The 22,192-nt window shown below is 40.7% G+C and overlaps 1 protein-coding gene across 3 annotated transcripts; it reads left to right on the top strand.

The window, feature by feature from the left end:
- The first annotated feature begins 12,554 nt into the window (after positions 1-12,554).
- On the top strand, positions 12,555-21,901 carry LOC105018752 (desmocollin-2-like). 3 transcript variants are annotated; one of them, XM_010884433.3, is made up of 16 exons: positions 12,555-12,753; positions 13,057-13,147; positions 13,361-13,554; positions 13,660-13,764; positions 14,740-14,886; positions 15,042-15,186; positions 15,305-15,459; positions 15,551-15,685; positions 16,303-16,488; positions 16,627-16,874; positions 17,211-17,353; positions 17,957-18,181; positions 18,563-18,784; positions 19,068-19,165; positions 19,266-19,574; positions 20,006-21,901. In XM_010884433.3, exons 1-16 carry the CDS (start codon positions 12,691-12,693, stop codon positions 20,198-20,200), a joined length of 2,661 nt encoding a protein of 886 aa, XP_010882735.2. In that variant the 5' UTR covers positions 12,555-12,690; the 3' UTR covers positions 20,201-21,901. The 3 variants fall into 3 exon arrangements, with proteins under 3 accessions (XP_010882735.2, XP_010882743.2, XP_010882753.2); XM_010884441.3 differs by having other exon boundaries at positions 12,556-12,753; positions 13,057-13,125; XM_010884451.3 differs by lacking the exon at positions 13,057-13,147 and having other exon boundaries at positions 12,557-12,753.
- The last annotated feature ends 291 nt before the right edge of the window (positions 21,902-22,192 follow it).

The following is a 22,192-nucleotide window of genomic DNA, read 5'->3' as shown; positions in this document are numbered from 1 at the left end:
TTTGCTTAGATGAATGCAATATAGGCGGCGCATCAGATAGTTTCACAACACCCCAGAAGCAACCAGTCTCCTGTGTCCATTTTAGGACGTCAGAGTCACATGGAAGATATATTTTTTTTTTATATTTAAAATGTCAAAGAAATATGTTTGTGGTTGTGTTAAAAAGTATATATTTACGCTACTGTTCAAAAGTCACTCAGAAATGTCCTTGTTTTCCATGAAAGAATACATTAATTTAGTTTGAAGAAGATTTATAGCAAAATGAATAGAAAACATTGTTATTGACAAGGTTAAAAATAATGATTTTTAATTGAAATAATGATTGTGTCTTTCAAATTTAGCTTTCGTCAAAGAACCCTGTATTTGCAGCAATTACAGCCTCACAGACAGCCTTGCAACCCATTCTAGTTGTCATTTTGTTGAGGCAATCTGAGGATGTTTCACAGCATGCTTCAACCCCATGTTTCCAGCACTTGCACTTCCCACAATTTGGATTGGCTTGATGGGTCCTTCTTACATACGGTCAAGTCTCTCCCACAACCGCTCAACATGGTTGAGATCAGGTGACAATGCTTGCAACATCATTATAGACAGAATACCAGCTGACTGCTTTTTCCCTATATAGTCACGGCATCATTTGGAGCTGTGTTATGGGTCATTGTCCTGTTGTAGGAGGAAATTGGCTTGAATCAAGCACGTCCACAGGGTATGGCATGGCATTACAAAATTAAGTGACAGCCTTTATTCTTCAAGATCCCTTTTACCCTGTACAAATCTCCCACTTTACCACCACCAAAGCACCCCCAGACCATCACATTGCCTCCACCATGCTTGACAGATGGCTTCAAGCATCTTTTTATTTGGTCTGCGTCTCACAAATGTTCTTCTTAGATTTGTCAAACTCAGTTTCATCTGTCCATATTTTTATATTTTTTTTCTTCTGTCCAGTGTCTGTGTGCTTTTGCCCATCTCAATCTTTTCTTTTTATTGGCCAGTCTGTGTTTTTCTTTGCAACTCTGCTTAGAAAGCCAGCATCACAAAGTTGCCTTTTCACTGTTGACAATGAGACTGGTGTTTTGCAGGTATTATTTAATGAAGCTGCAGGTCCAGGACCCGTGAGGCGTCTGTTTCTCAAAATATATACCCACTAATGTATTTGTCCTCTTGCTCAGTTGTGCACCAGGGCCTCACAACATTGATGTGATTGTTCCTACCAGCAAGGACAACTCTCTTCAAGGAAAAAAATACCCTTCTAATGTTTAGATGTAAACAATCTCTAGCCTTGTAGTCTGTTGATTAACCTAGGTGAAAATAGTCTGTGTGTACATACAGTTGTGCTCATAAGTTTGCATACCCTTGGATTGGTAATATACAGCTCTGGAAAATGATCAGTTTCTCTGGTTTTACTATTCATAAGTATGTGTTTGAGTAAAATGAACAGTTTTGTTTTATTCTATAAACTACTGACAACATTACTTCCAAATTCCAAATAGAACTATTGTCATTTAGAGTATTTATATGTAGAAAAGTACAACTGGCAAAAATAACCAAAAAATATATGCATTGTTTTCAGACCTCAAATAATAAATAAACTAATTCATCTTCATTTGTCAACAAAAATAAGTTCAGAAATCAATATTTGGTGGAATAACCCTGATTTTTAATCAGCTTTCATGCGTCTTGGGATGCTCTCCATCAGGCACAAAAATTCAAGTAGCTCGGCTTTGTTTGATGGCTTGTGACCATCCGTCTTCCTCTTAATCAAATTCCAGAGGTTTTCAATGGGGTTCAGGTCTGGAGATTGGGCTGGCCATGACAGGGTCTTGATCTGGTGGTACTCCATCCACACCTTGATTGACCTGGCTGTGTGGCGTGGAGCATTGTCCTGCTGGAAAAACCAATACTCAGAATTGGGGAACATTGTCAGAGCAGAAGGAAGCAGGTATTCTTCCATGTATTTGGCTTGATTCATGCATCCTTCACACAGACAAATTGTCTGGATTCATACCTTGCTGAAGCATCCCCAGATCATCACTGATCCTCCACCAAATTTCACAGTGGGTGTGAGACACTGTGTCTTGTAGGTTTCCGTTTAACTATTAGATGATCAGATGTTGGTCTAAACTGAAAATTTGACTTGTCAGAGAAGATTACCTTACTCCATTCCTTTATGATCCAATCCTTATGGTCTTTTGCAAACTTCAGCCTGGCTCTTGTTTGCTTCTCATTGATGAAGGTCTTCAGCCCTGCACCTAGGAGCCCCAAGGAACCATCCTCGCCGTGCACTTAACCCCAGCTGCTGTTTGCCATTCTTTTTGGAGGTCATTTGATGTCATTCAGTGGACAGTCGTTTTCGCCCTCTGTAAGTCTATAGCTTTGTTGACCACAAGGTCTGTTGCTTGACCTTGTTCTTATGAACCGTCGTCTTTGAAATCTTCAAGATGGAAGCAAACTGACTCTCACTGTATCCCTCTGCCAGTGAAGCCAGAATTGAACCCTTCTTTTCCTTACTCAAAGCTTTTCTTTTCAACTCTTTTCTCATGCTGAATAGTTATTTTCTTATTCAAATTACCTTTGAGGTACTACTTGTACTGTAGTACATCTTTATAAAGTTCCATTACCTTGTTACGCAGGTCTTTTGACAGTTTTTTGTGCTCTCCATGGCTCAGTATCTAGCCTGCTCAGTGCATCCAGAGCTAACAAACTCATTGACTATTTATACACAACACTAATTGCAATTTAAAAAGCCACAGGTGTGGGAAATTCACCTTTAATTGCCACTTTCACCTGTGTGTGTCACCTTGTGTGTCTGTAACAAGGCCAAACATTCAAGGGGATGTAAACTTTTGATCAGGGCCATTTAGGTGATTTCTGTTATCATTGTGATTTAAAAAGGAGCAAAACAACTATGTGATAATAAATGGCTTCATATGATCACTATCCTTAAATAAAATACATGATATTTTCAAAATCAATGCCTAAATTTCACAATTTCTGCCAGGGTATGCAAACTTATAAGCACAACTGTATGTGTGTGAGTGAGAACGAGAGAAATGGAGATGGGAGGAGACGGTATCAGACAGACACAGACAACACATTGACAGGAGGCTATCATTCTATTTTGCATATTAGCCAAGTTACAAAAAACTCCTAAATGCTTAAAGGTTTTTAGTGAGCAGGAGGTACAGCAGATTTTCAGCTTTCTTGGCAGATGAGACAAGAGTTGATTACGACCATGGCTGACAAATTCCTGTTGTATAATTTTATTTAATGACTTACACCGAAGTGAAAAACCAAGGGAAGGTAGGAATGGGATGAGGCATAAGGGTGGGAGTTCTACATAAATTCTGATTAATTTTTCCATCCCTGTTTCCAGTGTAGTGTTGCCAGATGTCAATCAAAAGGTTCCTTGAGATCCAGTGCAAATGTTCTGTGGTGAAGTAACCACGCATGGCTCTACAGCACCGGTGTCAAATCAATTCTACGGACAGCCAAGTCTACTTTTATTTTTTATCATTTAAATTGGGACCCGATTGAGACCTATACAAACAGTTGAGGGGAGATTCTGATTCTAATTAATTGAAATACAAAGTAGAAGATTTAAGTGAAAACCTCTAGGGGTTTTTTTATGGTCAAAAGTAAACTCAGAAGTGAAGGATTAGAAATATAATAAATATTATAATATAATATAAGCATGGTGTCTGTTCAGGTTTGTGTGTTTGTGTGTAAGGGCAGGACACTGGGTGTGTCCAGTGATATCACTCTCTCTCTAATCTCAGCAAACCCCCTCGATTGCCTCACATTGTTATGCTCAGAACAGGTTTTACTGTCATACTTCCCTGGTAAGAGATGAGCTGATTACAGTAGCAACCGGTAACGACAACTAAGACATGCAATGAATACTGTCAGCCAGTCATAAGGCCCACCAGGAGTTTGTGTTCTGTATGGTGATGTGTCTCATGGTTAGAATGAATGTGTTTATGTTACTATGTCAACTGCACTCTCAGATAAAATACTTGAAAGTGGGACACTCCAAGGACAACAGTTTTTGATTCTTTATGGAACCAATGTATGCTTCTTGGAACCGGTTACCGGTTTCTTACTGGAACCAAAAAAGTCTTTGCACGAAGAATCAGAACTATTGAACGAAGGTGCACTAAAGCTGCATTTCCACTGGTGGTTTACCTGACACAAGAGTTGGCTAAAATGAGTTTCAGCTGACTCCTTTAGTGGGGTGGGGAAGGAGGAGTATTCTTCTGAAGGCCAGTTTTTTCCCCTATCTTTAGTTGATGATGAAAATATGGATCTACAATATTATCGATGTTCGTCCAGATCAAGAAAGTTAAGATATTTTGTGCATTCTACCCAAATAGCTGTTTTTAAGTGGGCAATTTCTGAAAAGAGATATTTCTTAAAAGAGTAGACTTATGTTAATTTGCTGTAACAGTAAGCCAATAATTGTTACCATTAACAAGTTGCAGAATGCTGCAGTAGCTCCTATCTACTGCTGTAGCCAGTTATGCCTTCATACAACTTGTCCTTTCAAGAATTAAGTATTGTGGGACATCTAGCTCTGAATTATCTCAATGGAATTAGCCAGATGCATGATTGGCATTTTGATTACAGGTTTAGTTAATGTATAATTACCTAAGCCATGGAATGTCCTTGCCATGACACATTTTTGGGGAGGTTTTCATGTTTTTGACTAAGTATCGCAATTAGCTACGTTATAATACCATTTGGATTGCAAACTTCATCAAATGGATGGCTAGCTTTCAATTCCTTTATAGATTACCTTGATGTAAGCCTACCATTGACAGAGTTCAAACACAAAGCACCATGCAGAGATGGCACACTTGAAAACAGTAATGGCAGTCTGCACTGATACCAGGACCAAATGTGCAGACACAGAAGAAGGGAGTCAGGTGTGGACATGGCACAGTACTGAGGAGTCCCCTGTTGAAACTCTCCTCTGCCATCTCTGTCCCGCCAGCTGCTTTTCCTCTCTGGTATCCTTTGCCTTTGTAGACAGTGTTGTGTTGTGGAAGTCAGCTGGGCCTCCTACCTTCTATCCAGCGGGTCCTCTTCATTTGCTTTGCCACTCCTTCAAATAATAAATGTACACAAAAGTGTCAAGATCCAGCATACATTTTGATATCTTTGCTGTCCATGCTATGAACCACTCATAGAGGCTTACGTAGCTTCACATGTCCAGAAAATTAAACAAAGTATTGGTAATTGAAAATGTTCAGATGAGAACCTTACATGAAGTTCATGCTGTTTGAGCTAGAGGCTCCACATCCTGTTCAGCATCAACATTGTCTAAATAGGATTGAGGGTACCAATAACAAAACAGTGTTACTGTAGAGCTTCACAATAGTCATTAAGTAGACAATCTCATTCAGAACACTGTAGCTACAGTTGGTTAAAATTGTAGAAACCTAGGTTGAACAATACAATGACTGGTTGAACCTACTGTAGGTACAAACTAACCAGTGAATACAAATTCAAATACATTAGATTAGATTCAACTTTATTGTATTGAACAAGTACACGTACAGTACAACGTAATGCAGTTTGTGTCTAACTAGAAGTGCAAATATAGAGGATTAAGTATATATATGTACAAGTGAAATGAATAGATGAGCAATTAATTCAGATGCATTACATATAGCAATTCTAAATGTGCAATGGAAGCAAATAGAGGAGGGCAGAAGGAGGGCAGTATTAAATATAATGTATGTACAAGTGGGTATGAGTGGCGATTCTTAATGGCATACTGAATTTGCAATCGAGGAAAACTGAAGGAGTAGGGTAGCATGTGCAACTGAAATGCAGGGATAGCAGCAATGGAGTTCCTGAGGTAGATGTGTATGTAGTAATAGAAAATACAAGTACAATGAAAGCAATTTTAAGGCGCAAGTCGGCATATGCAAATGAAATACAGGAATAGCAGCGTACCTGTAGACAACTGAAATCCTCCTTATCAGACTTAGTAAGGCAGTGACAGAGTCCATTGGTACAAAAGGTGGGTATGGTTAGTGATGGGTCACAGAGTTCAGCAGGGTTACAGTAGATGGAAAGAAACTGTTCCTGAGCCTGCTGGTGTGAGAACGGAAAGACTTGTTCCACCTGCCTGATGGTAGGAGGGCAAACAGTTCATGGCATGGATGTGAAGGGTCCCTGGTGATGTCACGTGCCCTGCGCAGACATTGCTTGCGCTGGAGGTCTATGAGGGCTTGAAGCTGGGTACCCGTGATGTGCTGGGCGGTTTTCACCACCCGTTACAGGGCTACGACCGCAGTTAGTCAGAATGGTCTCAATTGTGCAGCAGTAAAAGTTCACAAGGATCTTGGAAGACAGGTGATTTTGGGTAATACACTGGTGTTTGGCACCATTGTAAGAAAAGGCATAAGACAGAGATGTGCTGTACATAGGCCTCAGGACAGTCCACGGATTTAGAAATCTGGGTAATGTTTAATTTTGACTAATTCAAGAGATCAAAAGTCTTAAATCAGAAGCGCTATTGACACTACTGTATAATTGGTTTGTGGCAAAGACATCATCCTCATAAAGCCAACTTTCTAAGCCTATGACGCAACTTTTCTCACCCAGATGATTTCTACGGAAACGAGTCGGTGCCCCTCCCTGTCACTCCCTAGCTTTCACCCAGTTTGGGGTGGGAACGGAGAGGGGTGGATGTAGGAGGGGGGTGGATGTAGGAGGGGGGTGGATGGCAGTGTGAAGGGTGGGGCATTGTCCGAGGTGTGAATATTCCAGGAATTCACAGAGCCACAACATTATCTGACAACGTCTGCTCCACTGAAGCAAGTGGCATTAACTCCCTGAACAGACTCTCCCCTTCACTGGAACTATGAGCTCAGACCTAATGACATCTCACATTTTCTGAGTTACTTAATTATGTAACTGTGGTTCATTCTTTTTAACCACAGTCTATTTGTTAGTAGTCCAAGAATTTGTATTTGGGTTGAATCTATGTGCAACAGTCTTCAATCATTACCAGACTGTAAAGAGGGCAACAGATAACACACACATATATATTTTAGTTAAACTATATGTAACTTATAAGTTAGTTACATATATTTCATAAAAGGTACTGAGTAGATTTAAATTAAATTAAAAAAATGGTTATAGACAATATAAACATTCCTGGGATTAGGGTTAGGGGCCCCATCATCCTTATATGATATAAGGTGATATTTGGTAAAAAATTATGAATATGGGCATTGTTTGGGACATAGCTTGTCTAATCAGGTAAAATGTTTTAAGAAGACTAACAGTGGGGTTCCCTGCAGAAACACTCAGAGAAAGCTAAATGATTCAAAATTACGTCTCAAAAGGCTGAACTTGCTTAATGCAGGTTTGCTATATGTTGTCCAACTCTATACAACTGCAGACCCAATAAAACATATCTAAGAGCTTTAGATTAATAATACTCTTTAGTTGATGGTGAAACCAATGTCCAGGTGAGTTTGACCAGTTTACGTTACCCATGGAGAGGCTAATCAGGTATTACATACAGGTTGTAACAGAAGATGTGGTATAGCTACGCATGTAAGGGGTGTACCCTGACACATGGGCGTGTTACTGTATGTTAACGCCTGCAGATACCAGCATAACCAGACACACCCTTTTATAGAGACTGTAATGACTGTCTTATCAGTAAATGAATGACTACTTTGGGAAAAGGCAGAGATTGAGCTGGCATGACAACACAGAAACTCAACAACAGACTTCATTGTTCATTTGTGAGGCAGGTGGCGTTATGTTTTCTTTACACATATGTTTGCACAAGATTCATCTTTAATCTATTTTATTTTGTACACACAGCACCACAGGGCCAGCCCCTTAATGTGGATCACTTTTGGAGGAGATGGGAGTTGTTAGTTGACACTGCAGTAGGAAAGAGAATGTGTGTGTGTGTGTATCTGGTTTGCATTATGGTGTTACTTTCCCGCTCAATGCATCTGGTGTTCACCAAACCCAAGAGTGAAACATTCTTTCATGGAAAAAAAATTATTGGTAGAATCTGTAAATTATGAACACAGGTACAAATAAAAATCCCCAAAAACACTGTAATGTTGGAAATGAAAACATGTTAAATCTTCACACAAGACTTTGTGAAAAGTATATTACTGAGGACAATTCTGAAGAATAATAACTATTTTTCTGGCTCCAAGCAGATCTCTAAACCAACTCATGAATCAGAATGCTGAAGTCTTATCAGTGGTTTGTTGTGATAGCATGAGCTCAACGGGTTGAACACTGAAAAAGCCTCTCCCACTTCAGCCCCCCTCCAAGAAACATTCCTGTGGGGTTAGGGAACAACCTCTATTCCTCCCTTTACCAACACGCTGAAGGAAATGGCATGCAGCTGGAGGGGCAGAGAGGTACTTTAAAATACAAATCACAAGGACCTAACATGATATTGGATGGGCCCTACAGGGTACAAAAGAAAAGTTAGGAAGCCAACAGTATGATGCACTTATCGCTTTACAATTAGTAGGCTGACTTGTTTTTTGTGAAATAGTCACTACGGCTGTAGATTTTACAGACCATTGCTTTTTGACAGATCTATGATAGCAGAACTAAATATTACATTAACAACACATACAATTGACCTTAAAACATATAATAAATTGTAAAAGATTAAACACATTTCATGATTTTTTCCAAGATACAACAGTATTTACAAAATCTCTTCCTAATATCATGAATTTATCATATCAATTTTAAATCTTGTGTGGTGGGACAGTTGTGAAAACTGGCGCTAAGGGCATAGTGTTTTAAGACAATGGCTACTGATACAAGGTTTCCTCGTTTTGGTAAAAGTTATGTTTTTAAATGACCATTTAACACAATATTATCATGCATCTCTTAACCACAAGCTTTGAATAGCTTATAATCATATGTGAATAAAGTATCAATAATGCCTGCATCTTAACATTATTGTTAAGAATAGATTTTTAATCAATTATGGCAAACAATCAAACATAATTAAATACAATAATTGATATTATCATGATTTACTGTACAATATATTTCTCTCTTTAATATATGTATTATATTGCAGAGCTAAGCATGGTTCATATTTGAAGAGCAAAACAGAGTGGAGTGTAGGATTTCTTGGGCTGGTACGCCACCTGCCTGTAATTCTTACAAAAACCCCTTTATGTCACGTTTTTCCTAATCTTCCTGAGTGTCTCTCAACTCCATGAGTGATCACTTTTTTAGTGAAAGCCATAGGTTTTTGAGTTTACATTTATTATGGCAGCCGAGAACCTATCAGAGAACCTATTAGAGGTTCTCCACTGCCAACTAATTCTTAAGGGTGACGTTCATGCTAATTCTCTTCTGAGGGCACTAAAACACTTTCAAATATAACACATGCAGTGCACGGACTATTTTGAAAATGTGATCATATTAAATTAATGCAAAATTAATAATGAGAATATTTATTTGTAGATCACAATTTTAATGATTTGACATAATAAGTATTGTGAAAATATATTTAGAAATCTTCATGGATTACATTAGCATAATATTTTCTGTTAGAGAGTGGAGAGAAGGAGAGGAAGACTAGATAGTAAGAAGATTGAAGGACATTGAGGAGATAAGGTAAAGTTATGATTACAGGGCCTGAAAATACATTTTTACAAACAATGTTTATAGTAGAAGAAAAAGTCTATTGCCTCTGTTTTTCCATGTTGTTATTTTCTGCTCTTATTCTGCCCAGACAACCAGGACCACTGAATGGCTGTTCAAATTGGACAGTTCAGACTTGTCTGTGGTGTTCCTGGAATATAGTTGTTTTCTCTGTCTATCACAATACGCCTGTTATACTAAATACAAGAAACCAGAATTTCCATCCTTTTTTATTTCATAGATAATAATATCAGATAATTTAATGAAATATTAACCCCAAATTGGAAATGTCCCTCTTATCATTTCAAACATCTGGTAACCTTAGCCCTGGGCTAAGCAGGTGTTCACACTTGCATATGTTCAAGTGGGTTAGCACCACCCTTAGCCTAGGGCAAGTTGGCCCTGCTCTGGAGCAGGGTTTGCACCGCCTTTTCAGGGCTAGACCCAGGAACACAGTGCCAAATTAACCAGTGTGAAACGGGGTCAAGAACAAAACTATAGAATGTTTATTGTCCAATCACAAAACCTGGCACTCTATTACAAAATATCTGATTTCAAAAACCAGGTGTGACTGCACAGCCCCACCTGTTGTCAACAGAAAGAACTGCAACAAAATGATGTTATTTTTATTTCACAAAGATTACTTTCTGTAATTAATTTTCTATGAATATAGCATCTTCCTAAATTGCATATCATTTGTGTTAGGATTTTATTTAATGTTCATTGGTCCCTGCCTTGCTGCTTCAGACTGCGTTCCGCCGATTCTAGCTCACAGTGCCACCTTCAAAGTGACTACTAGCACTGTACAATACCAACTGTTAGACTGTATGTATGAAGTGTAGAGGGAGGAGATAGCAAAGCAAGTGGACGAGACATAATTTGTTGCCATACAGGCAGATGAGACAACTGATGTCTCCTGTAAATCACAAATGGTGGTTGTGTTGTGATACATGTCGCCTGACAATACAGTGACAGAGAGGTTTTTGGAGTTTGTGGACTCGGCCACTCTAATAGTATCAAGGGTGTGCTGGAACCACTGAAGCTGGGAGAAAAGCTGATCGCTCAGACTTATGATGTGGCTGTAATAATTGGAAACGTTCGAGGGGTACAGACCCTAATAAAAGAGACATATGCCCAGACACATGCCCAGTTTGTTCACTGCTATCCTCACCAGCTGAACCTGACCTTGCAGCAACTTTGTTCAGCAAAGATGAGCATCTTCAAAGTGTTTTTTGCTGATTTTTCTCTGGCGCTCCAAAACGTGTTGCGTCACTTGCTGAGGCAACACAGAGACGCATTCCAAGGCCACACGCTGTACGAAGTAGAACTGTAAATTCTGTTTGGGAAAACTGCGCTGCGCTGATCCTGTGTATGTAGGACATTTATGGATACAACCAGGATGGGATGAGGCCACCATAAGTGAAGCATACAGCCTGTCAAAAAAACTCTGGGACTGAGCCTTTCTGCAGCTGCAGGCATTTTTTTTCTTCCTTATGCCAGAAGTTGATCTTTCATACAACACTCTCCAAAAACGGAGCATCGACGTATCTGGGATTAGCAGTGCGTTCACCCGTTTCAAGGAGAATGCCCAGAATATGTGGAAGCAAACTGGTGAATGGGACAGACGAGCGATGGAACAGACGAGCAAGGCCGACGAGTAACCAACACAGTGCCAGTGATGGAGGCATGCGACACAGTCATCTCCCAGGTGGAGCAGAAGTTTTCACAAAGTGACCATATGATCACTGCCAAGCTGGTTGACAGCTCGCTCTTCCCACAATTTGTCCTGTCATTCCCTACATCTGAGCTTGACTGTGCGGTGAAACTATGGCCTCTAGGAAACGAGGAAAAGTTGAAGTCTGAGCTGACCACTGTATACCACACTGAGCTTCACACTGGTAAGACGGCCCTGTCTCTGTTAAGATCCGTCCATTCAAACAACCTTAGAGGAGGCTTTTGCTGAGACGTACTATGGTGAATTATCATAACAACACCTATGACTACATCCGAGTCAGAGAGGAACTTTTCCACCTTAAAGAGGGTAAAAACCTTCACTCGCAATATCATGGGACAGCCGCGACTCAACGCATTGGCCATGTTGTCCATTGAAAGCCAGCTGATTCAGCAGCTACATGACTTCATTCCCAAAGTCATCGAAAAGTTTGCCCAGAGGAAGAACCATCGTGCCACCTTTCTCTTCAAGTGAGCCCTCAGCCTTGGTGAGTGAAAGCATATTTTATCATCCTGCCTTTGTGGTGCTGGTCCGTGCATTGGTCATATTTTTGTGCTGGATCGATTGATATAGATGGTGATGAGTGTCAGTGTGTCCACGCTTATCTACTAAGGTTGTTGTCATAGAATGGATCTGTATCCCTAAAAAGTTGTCTTTCTGCTTCGTTGTGGCCTTCAGTGGTGTTGAGCTCATTGCTGTTCGCGTATGGCCCTGTAGGCACATTTGTTCTGAGCTTGGTTGCATTCCTAATTTAGGTTTGTAAATGTGACAGTTGTAATTTTACGTGTGTGAAAGAGATGGAGAGCAATTACACAAGGTCTCTCTCCCACTCTCTCTCCAGTATGTACTACAACACCTGGTAGAAAAGTCGCTCTGTCGTTAAAAGTGTTTTGTGGAGCCACGCTGTTTGTTGATGTGTTAAATAAACACACCAGTAGCAAGAGGGAGTTTTGTAGCTTTACTGGTATGTATCCTATATTTTGAAATGGTTTAAAAACGCCACTGTCAAAAACATTGTTTTACTTTGACGCCTAGTTTTTCTTTCAGATCAATAATTTTTGATTGAAAAGATAAAGGTTTTGCTCTCGACAGAAAGACACAAATGTAGCTCCATAGTAATCTGCCTGTGTTGTAGTCGTGGGCGACCGGAACACAACAAGCGGATTCCGCTATCGGCCACGGTACTTTTGCTATTGACTCACGTGAATATGTCCACCCTCTGTAGTCCGCACTTGCCAGAGAATATGTTTTACTCCTTATCAAGTCTGGTGTAGCCGGACACCACGTCTTGAATGGCAGTACCAAACATGTCACTGATCCGTTTCAATTTACCTGTGAACGTATGCATCTTTTTGGTAAGTACTGTAGCAATGATACTCTATAGATTAGCGTTTTCTGCTGCCGAATGAGGACAATTTGAAAAACTTGGAACCAATACCAATATGGCGAATCGTACGAGTAGGCTAAAATATCACAGAAAGGGCTGCTTGTTATACTAGCCTTCATTTATGTCTAAAATATGTATACTTTTGTTTCCGAATAGTAAAAAGGACTGACAACATGCTTACTCGGAATGTCTATTCATCATGTTTGTGTACATATAATATGACAGGTATTTCAATTGTGTGAACATTTTCTCTCTCACGTGTCAACTCCAGATCATCTCATGTGTGGACTCCTGCTTTATCCCAGGCTTCATATACTCAACAGTACCCCAGACCTTACCAGTGGGACATGTTATTTCTAAAAGTACTGCTGTTGTAATGCCAGTCCTGTCAAACTGTATATGTAGGCTATTTGATACTAAATTAAACAATCAATTAACTCATAAACTGTTTATAAACAGCTTACATCCTTAATCATCCATAATCAAACTCAAATTAGCTCGCTTTGGAAGGATGATCAATATTGTTATTTAGTCATATTACAGCTAATTGCTCTCTCGCTCTCTTCCTTGTTCAGTGGACCACTGTGACACAAAGAAATGGCAGTTTACCACAAATGACCCCAATTTCACAATACAACCTGATGGGACTATAGTGACAGTTATCATCACCATGGTACCAGCCAATGGCAGGCAATTCTCAGTGCTGTTTCAGGACCCCAGTGGTCAGAAGGGAGTAATGAAGGTTTACCTTGGCCAAAAGTCTGGAAAAGTAAGGCATATTCTGCATGTGCTTTGGGTACAAGGTTCTGTTTCCAAAAGGTATTATTTTTAGTGAAATTATCTATGTCATTGACATGTGAATATACATTTGCAGGTATTAAAAGATGGACCATTAAAGCGCTTCAAAAGACGGTGGAGTCCTCTTCCCTTCAACATAATTGAAAACGATGATCCACCCTTTCCAAAGAATGTTGAGCTGGTACAGTAATCTAAAATGTCAACACATTCTGTTTATTTGAATAATAAACCTACCTGTCTTAACTACAAGGCTGCAGCATGTGCACTGGGGTTGAACCTGTTCTAACCTAATTTGATTGTGTGTACAAAAGAAAATATATCTTGGTCAGAAGGTCAATAGTTCAGGCTACTGTACACTCAGTATGGACGTTCTAGTTTAGAGAGCACCCAGTTAAATTGTGCTTAGATTATAACTGTAGTTTTAAAAATGTACTGCAAGTGTGAGCTCTATCCACAGGCTCTTATTTTGACTACACTTATCTTTGCCACACAAACACTTCGGTTTCAGATTGTTGATACAAAAGTTTATTGTCATCATCACTATACTATTTTGATTTTTTATTTAAATCGATTTATATCTATGATTTGGTAATGTTGATTTTGTCATTGCCGGCCGGTTTTGGTGACCATATTCATATCTGTATCTATGTAAGCAGTTGGGAGATGATTTGTTGAAATAATGCACTCAAAATAGTAAATGTTTTCATATTGACGGTCTGCTTTACACTTTGTGGCAAGAAGAGATGTGTTTATACATTCTATGTCTTAGCCTTAAACATTATCACACACATCCTATTTTACCACAGTGATAATACATATCAACATTTTATACCAGTGTTTTAACCTGTAAAACAAACTATACATTTAAAAAAACATGACTGGAACATAGACCTTTTAACAGAATCTTTCTCCATAGTCAGGTAACAGCTGATAGAGTCACATTTTTAAATTATATTAGTGATATTGTGAATGTCTTCCTTACACTTGGGAGCAATTAGTTGACAAGTATATTGCTTTAGGCCTATTACCTCTAAGGCATGCATGAGCTTTTCTGTTTAGCCAATGCTTTTAATACTTAGTGTACATGTCTGATATTATTATCCCACTGCTTGTTGAAGCTTGACCACAGGGACTATTTTATTGTTTCCTGGTCCAGGTGAGATCTGATTCGTCTGCCATTCGTCCTGTGTACTACACCATCAGTGGACCTGGTGTGACAGAGGGTTTGTTCAGTGTTGACAAGGACACTGGCATGCTGCTGGTCAACAGAGCTGTCGACCGTGAAAAGACCCCAGAGTTTGTAGTGAGCAGAAGTCGACAACTATGAATCGAATAATGTCTAGATTTCCATTTGATGTTGAAACCTGACATTTGTGCCTTTGTTGCATAGTACATGCATACAACAGAACCAACTGATTCAGATGTTTCCGGCCTCTGTTCATCTCTGTCTTTCTCCAGTTTCAATTCAGAGTGTTTGACATTGAAACCAACCAGGAAACAGATGAGCCATTACCTTTCACAGTGAATGTAATAGATGTGAACGACAACGCGCCGACATTCACGGGACCACTGCGGTTTACTGTGCTGGAGCAAAGCAAAGCCGGTGAGAAACTGAAGAAGAAACTGACAAGCCTGTCAGTTGGTAATGCATCCAGACCTTTGCAGCAGGATCCTGTGGATGTGAACTGATAACCAGCCTGTTCCCCTTTGTTCCAATGCAGGGACCGTGGTGGGGATAGTGAAAGCCACAGACTTAGACCAGAGTGGCACGGACCACAGTAAGATCAGGTACTCCCTCCTGTCTTGGAACGATCTGTTTTTCATCGACCCAGAGACTGGAGTCATCGCCACCAATACAGACCACCTTGACCGAGAGGTCAGTCCCATCTTTGTACCGTAATAATATATTTTACACAGTTACCAGATTTTTGAAAAATAAAGTACACTTTTAAATGTTTTTTTGTCAGGCGAAAGATACCTATTTGGTGACAGTACAGATCCAAGACATGAATGGTGCTGGGAATGGCCTTTCCAACACTGCCACAGCCACCGTCGTGTTGGGAGATATCAATGACAACCCTCCAACTTTCACTAAGTCCACGGTACGTTTTCTCAGAAATGTTTTCCAATCCTTTATGTTGCCGTTTATTCCACAATGGAACTAAAGTAACAAGTGAGGGGGGCAATAGGCGTGGACCTTCAATTAAACAAATGGATTTTATGAAGCCCATTTTACCTCAGCAGTTGTCGCAAAGTGCTTTTACAGATACCCAGGCTGAAACCCCACAAAGCAAGCGACAGCAGAGTTGATGCACAGTAGCAAGGAGAAACTCAATATCAGATGGGGTGTGGGCAGTAACAGCAGGAATCGTCAGGCAACAACTTCATTTACAACACAACCTGGAGGACTTTAGACAGGGATGGCTATGAGTCGTTCACTCTTGGTAGTCCTGAGCCTTGGTCCAAGGGTTCACGTCCTACTAGGTTTATACATGCGACGGTTAGAGAGAGCTTTCCTGGGATTCAAAAGGATACCTGAGCATACCCTAACTAATGCAACATAAACAATTGGGACTAAAGACAGGATGAACTGACCCTAGTCCCCTGGCCCAGTAACATAGTCATGTAAAACTATGGTCCGAGACAGAGGTTCTAGTTGATTTCATGTGTATTACGTTGACTTTAGTCAAATAACGGAATGTGTAACATCCTCTTGCAGTACAGTGTCACAATTAAGGAGAACCAAGAAGGGGGCCTGATCCTCAGAATCCCAGTTGAAGACAAGGACATGGTGAACACACCAAACTGGAACTCTGAGTTTGTCATCACTAAGGGAAATGAAAACGGCAACGTTAGGATCGAATGTGATCCCAAAACAAATGACGGACTCATTTACCAAACAAAGGTGAGCTATCATTCAGTAACCTCCTGGATATCTCGTTCTGACTGTCCGGATCCTTAGATGTCTTGCATGTTTATTAGAAAAGTAGGAAAATGGGTACATCTCAACAAACACTCCCATAACATGAAAACATGTCTACAGGCTGTAGACTATGAGAAGACCAAGAACCTTAAGCTGGAGGTGATGGCCCGAAACCAGGCTGAGCTAAATGGGACCCTGTCCCGGTGGGAGTCCGTCCCTGTGGATGTCTCAGTGGAAGACGTGGACGAGGGTCCGGAGTTCACTGCCCCCACCATGTTCCTCAGCGTCAAGGAGAACACTCCTAACGACACCCTGATTGGAACCTATATAGCTGTTGACCCAGAGACCAAGAGCAGCGCCGGAATCAGGCAAGACCCTTACCTTAGTGACACGGTTTTGACCTGGCCTGATACCCGGGCGTTTTGTGCTGCCTTGTCATATGACCAGGGAAGTTGTCAAGAGAGCATGAACAGATCTGGAACCAGACTATCAGTGGCCTAATGTGTAGTCACACTGATAGTGGTCATAGCAACATAATACGACTTTATAGTCAGTGCGGTCACGTTGGCTTTGGACAGAAAATAAAGGTATTGTGAAAGATGGAATGCCATGTTTGTTTCTGTCGCCGGCACTTGAGGGCAGAATGGGCCCCTGTTATGCTCCATTATTCTGTAATAGCTCCTTCCCTCTTCGTTCCCTCTCAGTTATTACAAGGTCTCAGACCCTGCTTCATGGATCAGTGTAGATAAAAGCACCGGACAGCTGAAGATCGCCAACACAGTCGATAGAGAGTCCCGCTTTGTGACGAATGGCATGTACAACGTCCCTGTTAAAGCTGTGGATTCCAGTAAGTACATTGCTGCACAGTGTCTCCTAATTAAATTCCTGCATAGGCAGAGACTCGTCTGTTGATAGCTCTGCACCCTAGTCATAGCCTCCTAGTCGCTTTATATTGTGCTGCTCTGCCCTTTTTCTTCCCTTTATTTCTGTGACCTTGACAGCAAGTCTGAACGAGCTAAAATAAACATGACTCATATCACTTTAGTGTTACAACCCAACCACTGTGTTATCTCAAGGCCTCGTTTGAATGAGAGGATGCCTTGCACACCTTTTTCGCAGCCCATCTATATTAGTTATTCGTGCCCTCGCCACACGGGTGTCTGCCTGTGTGCTGTCAGTGAAACGAGTAGCATGGTAGCCTAGAACACCTGGTGCGGTCCTGTCAAGGAGGACCATGCTGTCGTGCTTCATGGTGGTTCTGTGCCGTTGTTTCGGTCATACCCTATATAACCTGGATGTCTGCTTAGCCACTGGAGCGCTGATCTTTCATCACGTGTGGAAATGGATACTACGGAAATGTTAGTCAAGCTCCCACAAGCAGCTAGAAGCTCGGTTGGTTATTGCCATGTTGTCGTGTTTTTATTAGACACGTGCCTGTTGTTTTTCTTAGGTCTCAAGACAGGTACAGGGACAGTGATTATTCTAGTGGAGGATGTCAACGACCACGTCCCTGATGTCCCCTCCAAACTGCTGCTGATGTGTGAGGAGCATGGGGGAGTGATGGGTTCTGTGCTCGTCCTAGCGGAGGACAAGGACCAGTCTCCCTACTCTGCCCCTTTTAGCTTCAGTCTGGGAAAGGAGCATGATGGAAAATGGGCTTTGAATCCACTTAACGGTATAAAAAAAAAAGCATAATGAAAAATGTATGATTACATTTAATATATTGATGTCTCGAAATTGTGACTTGATGTCGTTATTTAATTATTAATACAGCGTAGGCGTTGTATAATGACATTCTTGACTAGAACTTTAAAACTGAGAAATATTCTTCAGAATACAAACAGACCCCAAATGCTGACGCTCCACGGTCTGTGCCGACGTCATGTCATCTAATAAGCTAACGTTGTCCTGTCAAAAGCTGCAGAATAAGGTGATGGCCCTCACTCGGCCATCACCTTACCCGACTGTGAGCATTGTTTAGAGCCAGGCTTTCCTGTCCTCACCATGTTATCGGTGCAGGAAAGCCTTGGTTAATGGCCTAACCCCTGTGTGTCAGACACTGCTGTGATATTGAAGCAGGCTCAGGAGCTACGGACTGGCCTCTACCCTGTCTCCCTGATCATCAAGGACCTGCAGGGCTTTGGAAAGACCCAAACTGTGACGGTTAGGATCTGCCACTGCAGGAATGGAGCGTGTCTGCCCCAGTGGAGCTCCACTTCACTGGGGGCTCGGGCCATTCTGGCCATGATGCTAGCTCTGGCCTTACTGCTGCTATTCTGTAAGTCGTTTTGTTCTTTCACATTATTGAAATAGGCCTGTTGGGTTAGTGTCAAACGGTAGTAAGATGGGACAGTGTATTACTTTGTTGTCATTGGAAGTGAGACAGTGTAATAGAATGGAGTTTACGACAGACGATGACAGCTAGTACAGCTTTATTCAATCGCAAATTGTCTTGTTGTTCATGTATGTTGAGCGGCCATTTTGTTGCATGGCTACATACACGCTTCTGCGACCCTGCATTCGTAATTGACTTATTTTTCATTTTTGGTTCTTTATTGCAGGCATCACATTTTTCTGTGTGACTAAGAATGAGAAAATGGAGGTGGAGGCTATTGGTGGCATGCTTCTGGAGTCTAACATTGAGGCCCCAGGGAATGATGTGGGTCATAAGGCACATAACTCATGGGATGGGAATCAGAGCCGTGCTCACTGTTTTAGCCTCATTTGCTACTGTAAGATTGTTTTTATCTGCTCCACAGAATTTAAATCGCATCTATGTTCCGTCGTCTGGGCTTCACCAGTCAGTGAAGGGCTCTGTGGCTGGCGGGAGGTTGGAGGGAGTTAAGAAGGTTACAATTGGAGGAGCGCTCGGCTCTCAACAGAACCTGCTCCAGCAGTCGGGAGGCGTCCTGCAGAATGGCTTGTCTGGTCGATACGTCCTGACTAGAGGAGGTCAATATGTGGGTAGACAATGTGGCAGTGGAATTTTAGACGACCACGTTTTCTTGAAGCTCAACAGTTCTCCCGCGTGGAGCACCTGGTTAACCACTGGGAATTTTTTACAAGAGGTAAAGTGGTTTTCGGGAACCCGAGAAAAACGACTCAAACAATGTTGTATTTCAGTTGGAGTAAAACAATTTAAGTGGATGATATCTTCTGGATAACATTCTCTGACTTCTCTCCTCTGTTTAATATCATCCCTCCTATTGGTTAAAGCCTAGACAATTCCCATGCGAAATGTAGGCTTGCTTATTGACTATGGCGGTGCTTCAATGTCAGCTTTTATACGTCTCGCCTGGTTGTTAAAATTGTTGTCTATTGTCAGTGTAATATCTGTCTGTAATATCCTGTTCAAGAATGTAATATCACCTACTATTATATCTTCCCTCCACTCTTTTGATGTTCTCTGGATTAATAACAAAGTGCATTCCTCTCCCCCTTATTTACCATGTGTGTCCATTCTCATCCCTGGTCTTCCTGGTCTCTCTTATCTTTGCAGAAGCTGGCTTATCTAGGGACAGTGGAGGAGAGGCAATACTCAGAAGACATCATCCACCAGTATGGCTATGAGGGGGTGGGGTCTCCAGCTGGTTCAGTGGGCTGTTGCAGTGACCAAGGCAACCAGGAAGACTTGGACTTCCTAAACACACTGGGGCCAAAGTTCAAGACATTAGCGGAGGTCTGCAAACAGTAATGAACCAAGAGAGGGCCCTCTTTTGGTGATAATCTTCAGGACTTTCTGGAACCTATTAAGAGGGTCTCCATGCAACAGCGTTCAGTGTCATCACGCTGAACTTATCTCTTTGCTGGTTATAGCTCGTTTGCACAGGAATCTAGCTATGTATTTACAGTCAAGTCTCCTTTGCTGAATTAAACATCTGACACTTTTCCAACTAAGCTTTGATTGAACCAAAAGGACAGCTTGTGTGTGTGTGTGTGTGTTGGCGTTGGTGTGGGGGCTTTGTGAGAGTCATAACATGATTGATTGATTGATTTAAGAGCATGGTCATATGCTGCCATTACTTATTTTACATGTTGTGCCTGTCACCATGTTGCCTGTTTTATTTTTGTAACATTTTGGTAGTCTTTTTTTTTAAAGGGAGTAATGCAAAATATACCTGTGGAGTCATACACTTCGGTCACACACTTAGATGTTTTGTAAACCCTGCATTTGAAATAGAAAGATAAAATGATATGAGTGAGCGAGTAAGCACGATCGAAAGAGAGGACTAAGAGGAATAGCTTATAACTATTAGGTAATGTATTGGTTATCCTAGTTAATGGTTAACAGGGCGGGGTTCTTTTACAGTGCACATAATCTGGTGTTGCACAATAACTGTGACATCAAATGATACTGTAACTAAGAACTGTATCTATTTACCCATGTAGTATTAAGCTCCACCTCCTGGCAACAGGGTGATTGGGAAAAAATAAAAAGGTACTCTCAATCATAGATTACTGCATTAATGTTCTCGAGAAGGGCTTTGACTCAGTGTCACTTTGTACTAAGCAGCAGTGATAAATGAAGCCTGTAGTGAAAATAAAATATTCATTTGTAGAAGGGATAGGTGAATAATGACAGGCGGGTAGGGCATTCACATGGTCGATTCCAGTTTTGCTGTAACTTGATGGAATTTCCTGACCGTCACAGCCCAAGTGTAATACACATTTTAAACAGTGCTAATAAAACATGTTTTCCTCATAATAGGACTATCTCTGTGAATAACAAAACTGATACATAAACAAAAGTGTGGCCATGGTGGAAGTGTTAAGAATAGGAGATTTGAGATGAGAATTTCTTAATATGATTAAAATAACTCTGAGGATGTTGGAGATTTATAATTAGAAGGTCCAGATTGGAACATCTGTCAAGCAGTTTTGGGTGATGAATATCAAAGATTGCATTGGACAGTAAAAAATGGAATGGGAATTTATGTACAAAAAGTCCTCTACAATGATCAAACCATGAAGTGTGTTAAAAAATACAACAGTGTTATCTGGTAAGATTACAATTACTGTCATAATTATGTGAGGATTACAGAATAAAAAGGAGTCTTTCTTTCATGTAATGTAGCCTTGCTAGAAAGTTGTGAGTACAGCAGTCACATCAAGGATTTCTGTTCAAATTCCCAAAGGAGCCAATTAGTTATGTCTTGAAAAGTTACTTGACTTTCTCGTGCTCTTTTTTTTATCCATAAAAATTGACCAATTCTTCTGCTTTTAGAAATAATAGAAAATAACAGCTTATAATCACTTTATTAAAAGGCATTCTAAACAGATTCACAAATAACGTCACCAAATATCCACACAATTTAATGTTCACTGGTTACATTGACTGTGCTGGGACAGTACAATGATTGGCCTAATCATTTATTAATAAACTGATTGAAGATTTCTTATTGCATTTGTCTTTGAATTACTGCAAGGTCCTAAATAAAAATGTGCCTCTTAATTGTCAACACAGAAACTCAAATATTTCTGTTGATTGTACAGCAATACAAAAAACATGTTTTTTGGTCAGATTTGTTCTGACTGATAGTCAGGGTTTTCCTTGTAAAAGCAGTAGTTATTATTTTCTCCCAGCTTGGGTTAAAATGTCTGCCTCATAGGTGATAGGTTGAATGAAGCGAGGCTAGTGGATTAACCTATCAGGATGCCTGGGAGATGCTTCAGTTGTTTTCTTCCT

This window comes from Esox lucius, chromosome 3 (genome assembly GCF_011004845.1).
Source record: "Esox lucius isolate fEsoLuc1 chromosome 3, fEsoLuc1.pri, whole genome shotgun sequence".
Classification (NCBI taxonomy): Eukaryota; Metazoa; Chordata; class Actinopteri; order Esociformes; family Esocidae; genus Esox; species Esox lucius.
This window is presented reverse-complemented; position numbering and strand designations above follow the sequence as displayed.

Excerpts from the sequence above, each read along its gene's own strand:
- LOC105018752 (XM_010884433.3), top strand. The coding sequence starts at position 12,691 with ATGGCAGTACCAAACATGTCACTGATCCGTTTCAATTTACCTGTGAAC. Across the intron at positions 12,754-13,056 it reads TGAACGTATGCATCTTTTTG|ATCATCTCATGTGTGGACTC; the intron begins GTAAGTACTGTA and ends TGTCAACTCCAG. Across the intron at positions 15,460-15,550 it reads CAGACCACCTTGACCGAGAG|GCGAAAGATACCTATTTGGT; the intron begins GTCAGTCCCATC and ends TTTTTTTGTCAG.